The sequence below is a fragment of the Camelina sativa genome, chromosome 13 (genome assembly GCF_030686135.1).
Source record: "Camelina sativa cultivar CO46 ecotype springtype chromosome 13, ASM3068613v1".
Classification (NCBI taxonomy): Eukaryota; Viridiplantae; Streptophyta; class Magnoliopsida; order Brassicales; family Brassicaceae; genus Camelina; species Camelina sativa.
Genome location: NC_141892.1, coordinates 25,094,172 through 25,111,631, shown reverse-complemented (window position 1 = coordinate 25,111,631; position 17,460 = coordinate 25,094,172). Strand labels below are relative to the sequence as shown.

Below are 17,460 nucleotides of genomic sequence, written 5' to 3'. Positions count from 1 at the left end.
ATTGTGTTTCTAAAACTCTATGTTTGTGTGTTTTGGTTCAATGTGTCAAATATTATAGCTTGTTCCATTAGTGAAGGGTAATGGTTTCATTTTTGTGCACATTCTTTCCAAATTTCATATAATCCTTCCCGAATTTCATAGAATCCTTCCCGAATTTCATACAATCCTTCCTGAATTTCATATAATCATTCCTGAAATTAAAGAACCGAGAGAGGAGAAATCAGAAAAAACATAAGTGAGTTCAACGTGTTAATCGAGTAACACAGTCGGTGAATCAAGTAAAGATGATGAAGTAATAGACAAAAAAGAACAAGATTCAAAGGAGGAGGAAAAATTTATTGGAACATGGGACAATGATCAAGAGAGAGAGAGATCTTCGAGTCCAGTTTTGGAACATGGAGACTGAAAAGAAACGAAATAAACTTAATTTTATCAATAATTTAGATATTTTCCAAAATTGAGTATATATATATTTGTGCTAGTTTTGGAACATTTGAAAACATGTGCTAATTGTGGAAAAAAAAACTTTAAAAAGTGTTATTTTTATCAATTGCCCTTAAATAAATTTTTTTATTCCATTTAAAAAGCATTTAACATTCTCCCTGCCAATAGCTTCCTTTTATCGTTTTTCCAGCAGAAGATGTTGTCTTCCTTTGGAAACGCAGATATCCCTGGACCACCGCCCATCTGAAAACACCCCAAGTCAAAACCATATGAGCAAATCTTAACTAGAAAAACCAATTCACTATCTGTTTCTTTACAGCAAGTGAAAGAAATATGATAAAACTCACCATCAATTCAGACTACAGCCTGCGTTTAAGCAAATAAACAAAAAAAAATGGATTAAGAACTTGTGATTCACTGAAGTCTGAATAAAAACTGAATCTTTTGAAATATAACTAAAGGGAAATGATAAGTTCTGATTCAAGATGAATACAAAGAACATCTTAAAGGTTTAGTACTCTTAGAGACATTCTAACAAACAGTTTGGATGCAAAGATATAGTAGAAGTCTCGCACTTCATTTATTGGGATTCAGAAGGACATCAACCACAAGAATTTGGATATAGGTAATAGTCGAATACTAAGAAACCATACAAAACCATGAAATGGATAAGATAAACAAATACGAGGCAAAAGATGAAGGCGGTTAAGATTGAAATGGCGAATGTTGGAACAAGATCCCAGGAAAAGAAATACAAGTTCCTGTTGAGCAAATCGAGAAAATCGAAACTTTTTTAACAGAAATCGAAACTGATAAGCTGAGAGTTCATGTTGCCTTTATGAGGAAGAAACTAAGAAAAAAAGGGAGAAGGGCTCGTCAATGGCAGAAGAGGAAGTCGGATGATAAAAGTGAAGGTGTGGGAAGTGGCTAAGAAGTGAGAGACTTGGAGTGAAGTAGAAGGTCTCAGAAGGACCTAGAACATTATGTTTCATTTATCAATGTTATGTCGTTTAATAACTTTGGTTTGTTATAAATACTGTAGCCCGATTAAGGTTTTAATTATCAAAAATAATAACAACAAACTTTATCTCTTGCCTCCCTTCTCCTTATCTCTTCCTATTCCTCATCTCTTCTTATCTTCTCTCTCTTCTAATCATTTCTATTACTCTTGTTGGGTTCAACCCTAAGGAGTGCCAAGAAGTGCTCTTTTGGTAATAAGGAGGTTGCCTACCTGGGGCACATAATCTCATCAGAGGGAGTAGCTGCTGATCCGGAGAAAGTCGAAGCTATGCTCAGTTGGTCAACCCTAAGACAATGACAGAATTGTGTGGGTTTTTAGGCTTAACCGAGTATTATAGGCGTTTTGTGAGGAGTTACGGTCAGATTTCAAGACCCTTAACATCATTTTTAAAGAAGGATGACTTTATATGGAACGCAGAGGCGGCAAAGGCCTTCCACGCCCTAAAACGTGCAGTAACCAATCTTACGGTTCTGGCATTGCCTGATTTCACTAAAGAATTTGTAGTGGAAACTGATGCGTCGGGATTAGGAGTTGGTGCAGTCTTGTCGCATAACCAGAGACCACTCGCGTTTCTCAGTCAAGCCTTCTCTCCCACTGGCAGAACGAGATCAGTAACGAACGGGAGCTCCTAGCTATAGTACAAGCAGTAACAAAGTGGAAACATTACTTGTCATGTGGAGAGTTTTTGATTAAAACGGATTAAAGAAGCCTCAAACATTTGCTGGATCAAAAGGCTGTATCCACTGTACAACAACGCTGGGCCTCGAAGTTAATAGGGTTGAACTACATGATTGAATACAAGCCTGGTAGTGAGAACAAGGTCGCAGATGCTCTCTCCAGACGTCCCCATGAGGTGGCAGAGTTATTACAGCTTACCTTGACAGCACCACTCAATCTCAACAAGGAGGTGTTGAAAGAACAAATAAGACGTGATGCAGAGCGTGGTCCTATTTTCGCAAGTTTGGAGAATGGACAACCTCATCAGGCTTACCAATTAAACAAAGGGTTGTTGTATCGACAAGGCGGGTTGGTGTTGCCTTCAGGATCTCCCTTCATTCCAAAGGTCCTCGAATAGTTTCATGCGGGTTTGGTAGGTGGTCATGAAGGGGCCTTAAAAACTTACAAAAGCTTGCTGCAAGAAGTGTATTGGAGGGCATGCGGAAGGATGTACTTTAGTATATCACCAAGTGTCAGGTATGTCAGGAAAATAAATACTCAACACTGACTCCTGCAGGCCTTTTAGCACCATTACCAATTCCTCAACAAGTTTGGTCCGACATTAGCATGGACTTTATCGAAGGATTGCCAAACTCTCGAGGGTTGAACTCAGTGCTGGTAGTTGTGGACCGTCTGAGCAAGTACAGCCACTTCATCGGGATTAAACATCCTTTCACAACAAAGACGGTAACAGAAGCATTCATTCGTGAAGTAGTGAAGCTCCACGGATTCCCTGAGAGCATTGTTTCTGACCGAGACAGAGTCTTCCTCAGTAAGTTTTGGTCCGAACTGTTTCAGCTACAAGGAACAACTCTCAAACACAGCACCACTTACCATCCACAAACCGATGGACAAACAGAAGTAGTCAACCACTGCCTTGAAACATACCTGAGGTGTTTCTCTAGCAGAAGACCTTCAACTTGGGCTCAGTGGTTGCCATGGGCTGAGTACTTGTATAACACTTCATACCACTCTACCATTAAAACTACTCCGTTCTTTGTTGTGTATGGAAGGAACCCTCCGCGTTTGCTCAGATACGGAGATACACCTACTACTAATGCGAGTGTATAAGAGCTGCTGAAGGATAAGGACAGTTTGTTGGTTGAATCGCACGAGTATATGGAGTAAGCTCAGTGTCGAATGCAGAAAGAAGCTAATAAGCATCGTCGACATGTAGAGTTCGCAGTGGGAGATTGGGTTTACTTGAAATTTCGCCCTTACTGCCAGAGCTCAGCGGTAGTCCGAGGGAACGATAAGCTGTCTCAACGCTACTTCGGACCATATAAGATCACTCAGAAGGTGGGGAGGGTAGCGTATAAGCTGGAATTACCATCCCACAGCAACATACACCTGATGTTTCACATTTTACAGCTTAAATATGCAGTTCCTGATTCATTCACTCCACAAGCTCTACCTCCTATTCTCACACAGAACTTGGAGTGGGACACGAAACCGGAAACGTTGCTGGACATACATCGAACCATTGACGGACTGTCAACAGAGTTATTGGTACAATGGAAAGGTCTGCCAAAGTTGGAATCCACCTGGGAGCCATTGTCTAACTTGATGCAGCAATTTGCTGACTTTGACCTTGAGGACAAGGTCAGTCTATTACGGGGGAGTATTGATAAGCTGAGAGTTCTTGTTGCCTTTATGAGGAAGAAACTGAGAACAAAAGGGAGAAGGGCTCGTCAATGGCAGAAGAGGAAGTCGGATGATAAGATTGAAGGTGTTGGAAGTGGCTAAGAAGTGAGAGACTTGGAGTGAAGCAGAAGGTCTCAAAAGGACCTAGAGCATTATGTTTCATTTATCAATGCTATGTCGTTTAATAACTTTGGTTTGTTATAAATACTGTAGCCCGATTAGGGTTTTAATTATCAAAAATAATAACAACAAACTTTATCTCTTTCCTCCCTTCTCCTTAGTCCTGGGCAGTTTAACCGAACCGAATGGACCGAACCGAAACCGAACCAAAATTTCGGTTCTGGTTCGGGTTCGGTTAAAGGGAAATAACCGAATGGATAGAGTTTAAAGTATCCATGGATATCGGTTAGTAACCGAACCGAACTGATATCCATTCGGTTATCCGAATAGATCCGAACAAAATTAAATTCATGTTAAAACTGATATTGTAGGGACTCGAACCAAAGATCTGTGGGCATTCAAGGAATGTTGCAACCACTACACCACCGAGATAATTTAACAAGTCGATGCATTTTGAATTAATAACGCAATAACATTTAAACTAAAAAAACTGAAACCAGAACTGAACCGATATCATATAAATTTAGACCAAAAAATTAAAATATTTCAAATAACCAGAAAATTTTTAGATATTTTTGACAAAAATTTATCACATTTTTATTCAAATTTAATAACTTTAGAAAAAGTTATATTATTATGGATATCCGGAACCGAACCGAAAATAACCGATACCAAACCAAACCCAAACCGAAATAGTAAATTAACCGAATGGATCCTAAACTCATATATCCGAAATACCCGAAACCGAATGGATATATCTAGAACCGAACCGAATACCCGAACGCCCACGACTACTTCTCCTTATCTCTTCCTATTACTCATCTCTTCTTATCTTCTCTCTCTTCTAATCATTAACAGAAACAGTCGAATTAGACACACTACTAGAGAAGAAACAGATTCAAGATTTATCGAAAGTAGAAGAAGAAGGAGGAGAGAAGAGGGAGAGAAAACAAAGATTCCTTCTTCGTCCTTCCGATTTGTGAGAGAGATGAGATGAGTCTAGTCTCTCAAGAGGTTTGGTTATAAAACGACGTTTAAGTGAGAGCAACCGATTTACAGGAAGAATTAACAACAATCGAGCAAAAGGGGAAGATGGATTACACTGTTTTGGTTTGAAAGAACATAAAATTTTAGATTTGGGATTAGGTATTGTGATTGAGATTTGTGTGGGAGAGAGTGAGATTCGGAAAAGATTGTGAAGATCGAGATTTGTGTGGGAGAGGAAGAAAAATGAAATTTTAGGGTTATGAGTGTTTGGGAATTTTTATGTCGCAAATTTTTTGTTGATTGGGATTTCTTTTAGGAAGAAAGTTTTGGAGCCTAAATTTTTCTAAGTGTGGCGGCACTAAATTTTTTGCTTACCGCCTATCACTATCATAACGTTTGTAATTAGGTATTGCTATTAAAAATAACTCATCCAAACTAAAAAGCACGTGAAACAAAAATAACAATATAGCATAGCGTTTACAAATATACAAACGCTATCTAAGATAAATCGGTCTTATAACCATAGCATTATCGCCACAAACGCCATATTATAATGCTATTAAAACTCAATCTTATTTATTTTTTAAGTTTGTGTATAAAAAGAAATATAGAGAGTGAATTTCATTAATATTATTAATTATTTTCATAAATACTTTTTAATTTGACGTTTAAATTTGCCTATGGCGTGAAAAAATGTCTATGTAAGATCTTTTTTTTTCGTGTATATTATTTTAATTCACATACAATTTTGTATTGAAAAAGATCTTCTGTATAATAAATTTTCTCATTAAGCTTAGTGATTTTTTTAAATTGCTTTTGGTGAGATTTATAATTTATTTTATCTTCTGATTTGTGTTTACAAACACAAAATAGAGTGAGTCTCATGATTTTCTGACATATGTTACTTTTGTTGGATTAAAATGTCTTACGGTTTATGTTATACTTCCTTACTAGGTTTTACTCGCGGTACACCGCGAGACTAAATTATAAATTATTGTATTTTAAATAATAATTTTTAATTTATTTAGTTTTCAAATTCTCAATTAATTAATTTAAATCTAATTAATTTATAATTTTGTTTAGAATGTTTTTTCTCTTCTTACGTTTTATACAGTTTAGAACCTACATTAAATTTGTTATTAGATAGAATATAAAATTTTAAAACTTTTAGTTTTGTATTCTACAATTAAACAGAGGTATAGATATATATGCCTATATGGTATGTTAGTGTATATTTTTATGTGTACACAATTTTTTTTTTGGAATATTAAGAATGTATTGTAGTATGTGTAATATTTTGTAGTTCATATAGTAATAATATATAAGTTAATTTTCCAAACTATGACTACAAATCTATAGTATATGAAATAAACTATTAGTTTTAGTCTTGATTCTATATTCCAGACCTGCCATGCTAGGCGGATCACGCAACATGTTCAAAGATTGTTAATTCGCAAAAATTCATCATACGAAACTCGTGAAAGTAAAATATAGTATGTGAAGCTAAAAGTCACTTTTTATCAAATCAATTTTTCAATTTTTGATCAAGTAAAAAACAATATTTGGTCAACCTCTTTATTTATCTCCTTATAAAAAAAAAGAAATAAAATTTGTATATATTTGCAATTATGTTTGTTACCTTTTAAAACACTTAGTTTCTATAAAAAAAATCGAATATAGATAGAATTAATTTGTTTATTAAATTAATTATTTAATGTCAATGAAATGTTTGTAAATAGGTTCCAATTTCATGATTTATTTGCTAATATATATATATATATATATATAAATTTATTTAGTGAAGGTAAAAGTTTTGGAAGAGAGAGATGTCTAACGGTTTACGGTTTACGGTTATGTTAATTTCCTTATTTATTTGATAGAGAAATTGCTCTATCTAGACTTCGTGCTTAAACTTGAGGAAATAATAGGAAAGTGACATTTGAACGAAACATTGACTTTCCTGGAAGCTGCCACTTTCAGTAAACTATATATATATACGTATGTCGTCTGACATTTTCTTTCATGATAGTTCATGAAGACATTGACTTTATGTGTATTCCTCTTCTCTTTCCCTATCCAGTTTCTTCTTTTGGATTTTCTTTTTCTTGCGTCTCCTTGGCAGTAAACAAAACGTACGGTTGCTTTTCTAGAAAGTTTGAGCAAGATGGGAAACTGTTTAGCGCTTGAGATATCCTGCGATCAAGTGTTGAATCATGCTTGTGGCTGCTTATTTGGTGATCAAAATTACATTCTCATGATGGAAGGAAACCTCGAGGCTCTGGAGAACACTATGCAAGAACTCGAGGCAAAACGAGATGATCTGTTAAGAAGAGTTGTCTTAGAGGAAGACAAAGGTTTGCAACGGCTTGCTCAAGTCCAAGGATGGTTTTCAAGGGTAGAAACTGTTGGGTCCCAAGTCAATGATCTGCTTGAGGCTAGATCAGCTCAAACTAGAAGATTGTGTCTATGCGGATACTGTTCTAAAAATCTCATCTCAGGCTGTGATTATGGTAAAAAGTTAGCCAAGAAACTGAACGAAGTTCAAGGACTTCTATCAAGAGGAGTTTTTGAATTGGTGGCAGCGAAAGGTCCTGCACCTAAGGTGGAGGAGAAGCATATACAAACCTCTGTTGGTTTGGATACGATTGTCGAAAGCACATGGAACCACCTCATGAGCGATGGACGCAGAAGTTTGGGTCTTTATGGTATGGGGGGAGTAGGCAAAACCACTCTCTTGACTCGTATTAACAATAAGTTCCTTCAAGTGATGAGTGGATTTGATATTGTGATATGGGTTGTGGTCTCCAAAGATTTGCAAAACGAAGTCATCCAGGAGCAGATATTGGTAAGACTAGGTCTCGACAAGGAATGTAAACAAAAAACCGAAAAGGAGAGAGCCGCTTACATATACAATAATCTTAACAGAAAGAAGTTTGTGCTGTTATTGGATGATCTATGGAGCAAAGTAGATTTAAACAAAATAGGAGTTCCACCTCCAACTCAAGAAAATGGATCCAAGATACTTCTCACCACTCGCTCTATAGAAGTTTGCAAAGATATGGAGGTTGATGAGACGATGGAAGTTAAGTGTTTGTCTCCAGATGATGCTTGGGATTTGTTCCAAAAGATAGTTGGAGATCAAACCTTGTTAAAGAGCCATCAGGAAATTACCGCACTTGCTAGAAAAGTTGTTGAGAAATGTTGTGGCTTGCCACTTGCTCTTAATGTCATTGGCAAAGCCATGGCATGTAAAGATACTATACAAGAATGGGAACATGCCATTCATGTGCTGAATTCGTCGTCTAGCCACCGCTTTCCAGGCATTGAAGTAAATCTTTTTTCCGTTTTGAAGTTCAGTTATGATAGTTTGAAGGATGAGAAAGTCAAATCATGCTTTCTATACTGTTCTTTGTTTCCGGAAGATTTTCAAATTGAAAAGGAGGAACTGATAGAATATTGGATATGCGAAGGATTCATAGATGGAAATGGAGATGAAGATGTAGCAGCTAACTACTACCAAGGTCATGATATAATTGGTACGTTAATTCGTGCACATTTATTGATGCATGGAGATTTCTCAAACAATGTGAAAATGCATGATGTGATACGTGAGATGGCTCTTTGGATAGCGTCGTCTGACTTTGGGAAACAGAAAGAAACACTCTGTGTTAAAACCGGTGTCCAGTTACGCCATGTACCGAATGACATCAACTGGAAAATTATGAGACGGATGTCTTTAGTAAGTAATAAGATTGTGGAGATATCTTGCAGAAGCTTCAACTGCCCCAACCTTTCAACCCTATTACTCCAGAAAAACAAGTTGGTGAATATTTCAGGTGAATTCTTTCGGTTTATGCCAGCACTTGTGGTCTTGGATCTTTCGGAAAATGAGAGTCTTTCTTGTTTACCGGAAGAAATATCTAACTTGGGTTCGTTACAATATCTCAACTTATCATCCACGATGATAAAATGGTTACCAGTTGGTCTCAAGGAGTTGACGAAACTAATCAACCTGAATCTGGAGTATACTAATCAACTTCCAAAGTCTTGTTGGGATATCAACAATTTTACCAAATCTTCAAGTGTTAAAACTGTTATGTTCTCGTGTTTGTGTTGATGACAGATTAATAGAAGAGCTACAACTCTTGAAGCAGTTAAAGATTTCAACAGTAACCGTCGATGATGCCAGGATTTTGGAAAGTATACAAGAAGTGAAGCAATTGTCAAGTACTATCCGAGGTTTATGTCTCAACAACATGTCAGCTCATGTTGTAAGATTAAATACGGTGGCTCTAGGTGGTCTTCACCGCTTTATAATTCTGGACTCCAAAATCTCTGAGATAAAGATAGATTGTAAAAGCAAAGAAAGTACTGCGGGGATTTCACCAATGTGCACAAGCTCTCAAGGATTCAAGCACCTCTCCATTGTTCAAACATACGCGTTGGAAGGTCCGAGGGATTTGACATGGCTGTTGTTTGCCCAAAATCTCACGTATCTATCTGTAAGGGAGTCATTGAGCATAGAAGAAATAATAAACAGAGAGAAAGCAATAAGTATTACCAATGTGCATCCGGATATTGTAGTACCCTTTGGGAAGCTGGAAACTCTTGATGTAAGTCTTATGGCCGAGTTAAAGGGAATCTGCTGGAATCTTCCAGCTCTTCGGACGACCCTGAAAAGCTTCACTACCATTGATTGTCCAAAGCTAGCTACTGAGTCACCGAGACACGAAGACTCATGAACACCTTATCTTCAAGTTTGAAGGATGAAGCTTATTACAGATCACAGCTGTGCTCCTGTTCTCTCTCTCTCTCTGGCTTGATTTTCTCACACTCTGTGTAACTGTATCCTCTGTAAGTGATCTCAGTTTCGTTTGTGTTCATATGTATTGTGTTTGTTGTATAGTTGCACTTCCCAAACTTCCAAACTTTCGTTCCAAAACAATACAAATTCATAAAACTCTGTTTCTTTCGTTAACAAGTTTGTCAATTGTATCTCTTAAAATTCAAAGACTTGTTGTATTTCTTTGTTATGTTAAGACAATGTAACGATTATTCTGTTGAAATTTATTTTATTTATATTGTAATTTTTATATAAAATATAAATTATGCAATTATTTTTAAAAGTTTTTTTGGATAAAATTATGCAATAAAATCATATGCTAAATATGATGGCTTGAAAAAAGACACTATTTTGTAAATTTTATATTGTGAATAATTTTTGATAAATACATGTGCTATAACATTGGTTAAATTTTAATATGTTCTATTAGTTTATTGTAATTTTTATATAAAATATAAATTATGCAATTATTTTTAAAAGTTTTTTTGGATAAAATTATGCAATAAAATCATATGCTAAATATGATGGCTTGAAAAAGACACCTGTGCTATAATATTGGTTAAATTTTAATATATTCATTATTTTATGTATGTGAAGTTATTTCAACAATGTATATTCTACATCATGACTTGAATGTCATTATAAAATTATAAAAATTCAACAAATTTTTTTTTGACCCGTTACTCAGTAAAATTTTTAATTCAATAGATATTATTTTTAAAGAATAATATTACTAAAGCTTTAATAATTTATAAATTGAACAATTTATATTTGTTTTTAAAAAATCAACTTATATCCGGAAATCAAACTATTTTTTAATTATAATAAATAATATGATAATTTATTTGTTTCACAAAATAGACTCATATATAAAAATGAGAGGTGAAATATATAATGACAATTAACAAATTAATATGTTAAGTTAGATATCAAAAGATTTTATTTGATGAATAATTTAATAAAGGAAATTAATATGGTAATTTAGATGATATAAAATGATTTTTTAAAATATTCTCTTTAAGATTTTTGGAAATAATGTGATCTAGTAATAAAATCTTCCGAAAATAAATTAAGGTTGTATACCCTATTTAACTTGTAACCAATTAATATATAACCTATTTGTAACCATTTCTTAAAATTATATAGTATACAAAACATGTACTTCCGTTTTATTATAAAAAGGATTTTGTTTTCTCCAAATATCATACCAATAAGTACAAGAAGGATACAAGAATAAAAAGTTGTGGAGAAGGAAAATCAGTAAAAAGAGAGATGTTTTGGCATAATAATTTTAACTATTTTTACCATTTAGAAGTGTTTTCTTGTGTTTGGTATGTATATACGTAGATTTTTTTTTGTAATTTTACAATAATTAAAAAATGCTTCTTGAATATATGTTTTCTTTAAGTTAGTCTATTGTAACATAGCCTACATGTGATGATTTGTGTTTATTGGTGACATCTAAGTTAAGGTCTTTTGATTTATGTCCATAAAAAGAAATTCCATAAATCCGTTAATAAGTTTTTGATTTTTTTTTTAATTGACTGCTTAAATTTACATATGGCGCGGAAAATTATAGTTCGTTAATCACTTTTAGAAACTTTTGTCAAGATTATTATTGTAGTTATCAAAAATTTCAAGTTTTGGATTAAAAAAATATATAACAAAATAGAGTGAACATCATGGTTTTTTTTTCAGTAACTAAAATTCCATATGTTACATTATTGATAGATTAAAAAATCTAGTCTAATGGTTTATGTTAATGTCCTTGTTATATCACCACTAGTCAATTGAATAAATCAAACTTTGATGAAAATATCAAACAGTTATTTTTTTTTCATGAAAATATTAGTGGAGCGTTATACGAATATTAATATCATAATTCTGTTCAAAAAAATGTAAAGAAATTAAATATATTTTTTATTTTATTTTTGTGCGCATATAGAAGAAAAAAAAGAGAAGAGAAGAGAATATTCTGAGGTGGGTGGACCTAAATGCAAATAGGCGGAAGTACCGACAAAAGAAAGAAGAATCAGAAAAGTGAAGCGAGAGAGATGAACAGTAGTATCTTCTCCATTGACGATTTCTCCGATCCTTTCTGGGAATCACCTCCGATTCCTCTTAATCCCGATTCCTCTTCCAAGTCCGTTACGGCGGCGGAAGAAGCTAGCCACAGCCAATCGGAATGGACTTTCGAGATGTTTCTCGAAGAGTTTTCTTCTTCGGCGGTGAGCTCTGAGCCACTTGGTAACGACGCGATCGTCGGCGTTTCTTCGGCGCAGTCTCTTCCTTCTGTTTCTGGACAGAACGATTTCGAAGACGACTGTCGATTTCGCGATCGCGATTCGGGGAATCGGGATTGTGCTGCAGCGACGGTGGTTGATGATTACCATCGTGTTCTCAAGAACAAGCTTGAGACTGAGTGTGCTACCGTTGTTTCTCTTAGGGTTTGTTTGTTTGTTTAATCTCCCTTATGTGTAATTTGTGCTTTTTTTTTTTTTTTTTTTTTAATTTGAATCTCAAGCTTCTGATGTTTTCTCCTTTGTGTTGCTCAGGCTGGGTCTGTGAAGCCTGAAGATTCGACTGGCTCTCCAGAAACTCAATTTCAACCAGTTCAGTCCAGTCCTCTTACTCAAGGTAAGAGCCTTTTCTTGTTATCATCTTATAGTTCCTCATGTGGTTTCGTTTTTATATATTCTCATCTCTGCTATGAACGTTCTGTTAAGGAATTGTGCTGTCGAAATGGAACATGGTAACCTTTGTTTGTTGTTGGATCATGCGCCTTATGTTAGTAATCAAATTTCAATCTTTTTGTGACTTTATGGAAGACTAATCAGATTAAGGTTGAGATGGATTCTTGTGGTTAGTTCAATGTTTCTTCTGAACAGGAGCGTGGCAAAATCTTTATATCAGCGCTACTATTGATCTTTCAGATATCTGTTTGAGGCTCACACATAGTAAGTTTAACGGTGGTAGGTTCTTTGGTGGCCCCAGGAGGAGTTGGTTGTACTTCTTCCTTACCTGCCGAGCTGAAAAAAACTGGTGTACCAATGAAGCAGGTCACTAGTGGATCGTCGAGAGAGTATTCTGATGACGATGACCTTGATGAAGAGAATGAAACCACTGGTTCCTTGAATCCAGAGGATGTCAAAAAATCTAGAAGGTAAATGATTCTTTTTGTCCAAGTTCTTTTCTTTTAAAGCTTACCGCTTACCTTTACAGTGAAACAGTTTTAGAGAGCCTTGTTCTTCCTTTAATATTTGAAGGATGCTGTCAAATCGAGAGTCAGCTAGGCGATCTAGAAGGAGGAAGCAGGAGCAAACAAGTGATCTCGAAACACAGGTTTTGTATCATATCCTCGTAACACTTTATTTTTTTGTCTGTCGAACAATTTTTAATGAGCCTGCCCTAATTTCTATTTTGGTAGGTTAATGAGCTAAAGGGTGAACATTCATCACTTCTTAAGCAACTGAGCAACATGAATCACAAGTATGATGATGCTGCTGTTGGAAATAGAATACTAAAAGCTGACATTGAGACATTAAGAGCTAAGGTAAGAAGACGTCAGCATTCTTCCCCTCTCTTTTTTTTTTCTTTGAACTATCCTTATGTTTTTAAAATATGATTATAGTAAATTTCATGTCATGTTAAGGTGAAAATGGCGGAAGAAACCGTAAAGAGAGTAACAGGAATGAATCCTATGCTTCTCGGGAGATCTAGTGGACATAACAACAACAACAGAATGCCATTAACTGGTAACAACAGGATGGATTCTTCTAGCAATATTCCAGCTTTTCAACCACACTCAAACCTAAATCATATGTCAAATACAAGCGTCGGCATTCCAACCACTCTACCTCCAAGACTGGGAAACAATTTCGTTCCTCCTCCATCCTTGAACTCCCAGTTGCAGAGAATAAGAAATGGGCAAAATCACCATGTTGCTCCAAACGCCAACCCTTACGGCTGGACTGCTGAACCTCAGAACGATTCAGCATGGTAAGCTAAACAGTGGCTCTCTTTTTTAAAAGACCATTGAAATTTGAACAATTTAAAAACATTTCGATCAGATTCCTGTTTCCCCCATTTTTTCGCTCATTTTACAGGCCGAAAAAATGCGTGGACTGATGAAACAAGAAGCTGGGTTCTCACTATATTAATGCATCTGCATTTGTAATTGGTAAGTTGTTATAAGTAAGTTATGATCCATGAGAAAACATTTTGTGAAAATACAATCTCATGGCTTTTATACAACAGTCCTTGTCTCATATAACATTACAAGATTCTTAATAAGAAAGAATCGTGTTTCTATTTCTAGCTTAATGACAGAGTGGAGATCTGTTTTTTATCTAAATTAAAAAGAAAAGAAAGGTCAAATCATATCATATCCAACATACTTTTTCTAATTATTCCCCTGTCATTAAATTCCGACAACCTCGGCGATTTCCGTGGTAGATGATCGATCAAGCAACCACATTTTCTTTCTTTCTGAAAGAGAAAAACAAAAAGAAACAGAGGAGAAAACGAGACGACGACAAACAAGTAGACAAAATAAGGCGTCGTTCTTCCCTTTTTTTCTCCTCTCTCTCTCTTCTTCTCCTTTACGGCGTACGTTTGGTCAAAATGGGTTCCAGTAAACTGAAACGCGCCATTGGAGCCGTGAAAGATCAAACAAGCGTAGGATTAGCCAAAGTTGGAGGTCGAAGCAGCTCTTTAACGGAACTCGAAATAGCCGTCGTGAAAGCCACGCGACACGACGAGTATCCAGCAGAGGAGAAATACATCAGAGAGATCTTAAACCTAACGTCTAACTCACGCAATTACGTTAGCGCTTGTGTGGCAACTCTCTCGAGACGTCTCAACAAGACCAAGAACTGGTCGGTTGCTCTCAAAACCTTGATTTTGATCCAACGGCTGTTAACAGATGGCGATCGAGCCTACGAGCAAGAGATCTTCTTCGGAACAAGACGAGGAACCAGGTTGCTTAACATGTCTGATTTCAGAGATGCGAGTCAGTCTGATTCCTGGGATTACTCTGCTTTTGTTCGGACTTACGCTTTGTATTTGGACGAAAGGCTTGACTTCCGGATGCAAGGAAAGAGAGGGAAACACGGCGGTGATTGTGATTCCGGCGGCGAGGAAGATGATCATCAAGAAACCAAAACCGATATTCGGTCAAGAGCTCTTGTGGTTAAGTCTAAACCGGTCGCATAGATGAAAACAGAGAAAATTTTCATTAGAGCACATCATATACAACAGCTTCTTGATCGGTTCTTAGCTTGTCGTCCAACAGGTAATTAATTAATTTACTATTTCAAATTAGAAATGTGAATTAAGCCATCCAGGCCTCTCCATTACAATCTCTTTACTTGGAGCCCACGTATTTTTTAAACTTTCTTGGTTAACAAGTTTGGTCTTTGCAACAGGTAATGCGAAGAACAACAGAGTGGTGATTGTGGCTTTGTATCCGATAGTAAAAGAGAGTTTTCAGATATACTATTACATAACAGAGATAATGGGAGTATTTATAGATCGATTCATGGAATTAGACATTCATGATTCGATCAAAGTCTATGAAATCTTCTGTCGAGTTTCTAAACAATTCGACGAGTTAGATCCGTTTTACGGATGGTGTAAGAACATGGGAGTTGCAAGATCTTCAGAGTATCCAGAATTGGAAAAGATCACACAGAAGAAACTTGATCTCATGGATGAGTTTATCAACGATAAATCAGCTTTAGCTGCACAAACAACAAAATCATCATCCAAAAAGTCTGTTGTGGAGGAGGAGGAGAATAAAACAGAGGAAACTAAAGATATTCAAGAAGATTTAAACTCCATTAAAGCTTTACCAGAACCGGAACACGAGGAAGAAGAAGAAGAAGAAAATATGGAAACAAAGAGAGATTTTGAGGAAGTGGCTTTAAGACAAGACCAAGAGGGTGATTTTCTGGATTTAACGGATGAAGCAGGTGCAACAGCAGGAACGGTTGGCGACAGTTTGGCTTTAGCGTTGTTCGATGGAGCCGTTGGGACTGAAAACGCGTCTGGACCCGGGTGGGAAGCGTTTAACGATGATTCGGCAGATTGGGAGACGGCATTGGTGAAATCGGCAACAAGATTGTCGGGACAAAAGAGTGAGCTTGGAGGAGGGTTTGATAGTTTGCTGCTTGATGGAATGTATCAGTACGGTGCAGTTAATGCTGCGGTCAAAACGTCTACTGCTTATGGAAGTAGTGGAAGTGCGAGTAGTGTCGCTTTTGGTTCTGCAGGAAGACCAGCAGGTAAAAAAAGATTTATAATATTGTTATTATCATAGTTTAAAGAGTGAGAGGTCCTACAAATTATTTTGAGTTCAATTTGGTTTGACTTTTGATTTTGATGTAAATGGTGATGCAGCCTCAATGTTGGCATTGCCAGCACCGCCACCAACAACCAACAGAAGCACCAGTTCGGTAATGGTTGACCCATTCGCGGCGTCGCTAGAGGTGGCTCCAACAGCGTACGTGCAAATGAATGATATGGAGAGAAAACAAAGATTGTTAATGGAAGAACAAATGATGTGGGATCAATACAACAGAAATGGAAGACAAGGTTACATGCATTTCGGACAAAACCAACAACAACAACAACATTATCAGCTTCCATACTCCATGGGACCTTATTCTTACACACTTCGCTATTGAAATTATTATAAACAAACATGCGAAACAAAAGAATCACCACTGAAGAGCTTGAAAGAAAGGTCCTTTTTTTGTTGTCCCTCTAACATTGTAAACTCTTTCGGTCATTTTACTTTGTTAACTTGTAAGAAGAATTAAATACAGAAAAAAACATATATATGATGTGTCTTTTCTGCTTCTGTTAATTATATAATCTACCGAATTTTAACACTCCAAAAAATCGTCTACAACACATAAATTATTAATAACAATATCTTGTAATATAGTTTTGAAATTGGTGAACAAAACCTCTATGAAGCTATATCATAAACCAAACGTATACGTACTAAGCGAAACTGATGAAACATTTGAAACCCCCAATTTTTAATGTTAACAAACATTTTAAACCCCCAATTTTAACATAGTAAACTGAAACTTTTTTTTGTTTTTTAATGCGGGACAAGTTTCAAATCTTCATGCCCACTATATATAAATATGTCTTTGTACTTTGTATCTTCACAGAAACATCAAGAGAAGCCAAAAGCAATGAAGACTTCCATGAGCATCGTGGTTGTCGTCTTCTTTGTGGCCTTCTACGCCATCTCTGCTGCTTCCTTAAACCCTGAGGAAACTTGCATACGAAGAAACATGGACAGGTCGCGACCGCCAAGCTCTTCATTAGAACCCAACAAGTCAATGTTCGACTCTCTTAGGGACACTTTGTGCAGAGACATGGGTCGTGCTGTCATGTTCTATGTGAGGATAAACGGGAAATTTCCATCTCACTATGTGAAGGCGATGTGTAATGTGTTTGGAAATGATGAGAAGAAAGTGAATGAGTATGTTATGGAGAAGTGGTTGGGAGGTTCGAAGCTCGTGTCTAATATATCTTGTGCTATTCATTGATATGTTCTGTGATTGACACTGAAAAGTTAAGACACTACTATGATTTTGTACTTTAGACTTTTAGAGTGGCTACCGGTTAAAGAATATGATACATTACCATTGATGTTGGAGCAATT

The 17,460-nt window shown here is 36.1% G+C and overlaps 3 protein-coding genes and 2 pseudogenes across 10 annotated transcripts; all 5 read left to right on the top strand.

Moving 5' to 3' along the window:
• Window positions 1–6,997: 6,997 nt before the first annotated feature.
• Window positions 6,998–9,893, top strand: LOC104737500 (putative disease resistance protein At1g15890 pseudogene; annotated as a pseudogene).
• Window positions 9,894–11,717: 1,824 nt separating this feature from the next.
• LOC104737499 (basic leucine zipper 10) lies at window positions 11,718–14,087 on the top strand. Of its 7 annotated transcripts, none has more exons than XM_010457701.3 (7): window positions 11,718–12,223; window positions 12,332–12,413; window positions 12,753–12,939; window positions 13,043–13,118; window positions 13,204–13,329; window positions 13,429–13,775; window positions 13,883–14,087. In XM_010457701.3, exons 1-7 carry the CDS (start codon window positions 11,771–11,773, stop codon window positions 13,902–13,904), a joined length of 1,293 nt encoding a protein of 430 aa, XP_010456003.1. In that variant the 5' UTR covers window positions 11,718–11,770; the 3' UTR covers window positions 13,905–14,087. The 7 variants fall into 7 exon arrangements, 4 of the variants coding, with proteins under 4 accessions (XP_010456003.1, XP_087337282.1, XP_010456004.1 ...); XM_087481156.1 differs by having other exon boundaries at window positions 11,730–12,223; window positions 12,710–12,939; XR_015577893.1 differs by having other exon boundaries at window positions 11,741–12,223; window positions 12,999–13,118.
• Window positions 14,088–14,226: 139 nt separating this feature from the next.
• Window positions 14,227–16,529, top strand: LOC104737498 (putative clathrin assembly protein At4g02650). 2 transcript variants are annotated; one of them, XM_087481155.1, is made up of 3 exons: window positions 14,227–15,069; window positions 15,203–16,060; window positions 16,176–16,529. In XM_087481155.1, the coding sequence occupies exons 1-3, from the start codon at window positions 14,991–14,993 to the stop codon at window positions 16,460–16,462; spliced, it is 1,224 nt and encodes a 407-aa protein (XP_087337281.1). In that variant the 5' UTR covers window positions 14,227–14,990; the 3' UTR covers window positions 16,463–16,529. The 2 variants fall into 2 exon arrangements, with proteins under 2 accessions (XP_087337281.1, XP_087337280.1); XM_087481154.1 differs by lacking the exon at window positions 14,227–15,069.
• LOC147929989 (putative clathrin assembly protein At4g02650 pseudogene) lies at window positions 14,400–14,990 on the top strand (annotated as a pseudogene).
• A 345-nt stretch (window positions 16,530–16,874) lies between the features above and the next one.
• On the top strand, window positions 16,875–17,460 carry LOC147929988 (uncharacterized). Its single transcript, XM_087481158.1, has one exon. The coding sequence runs from the start codon at window positions 16,934–16,936 to the stop codon at window positions 17,342–17,344; it is 411 nt and encodes a 136-aa protein (XP_087337284.1). The 5' UTR covers window positions 16,875–16,933; the 3' UTR covers window positions 17,345–17,460.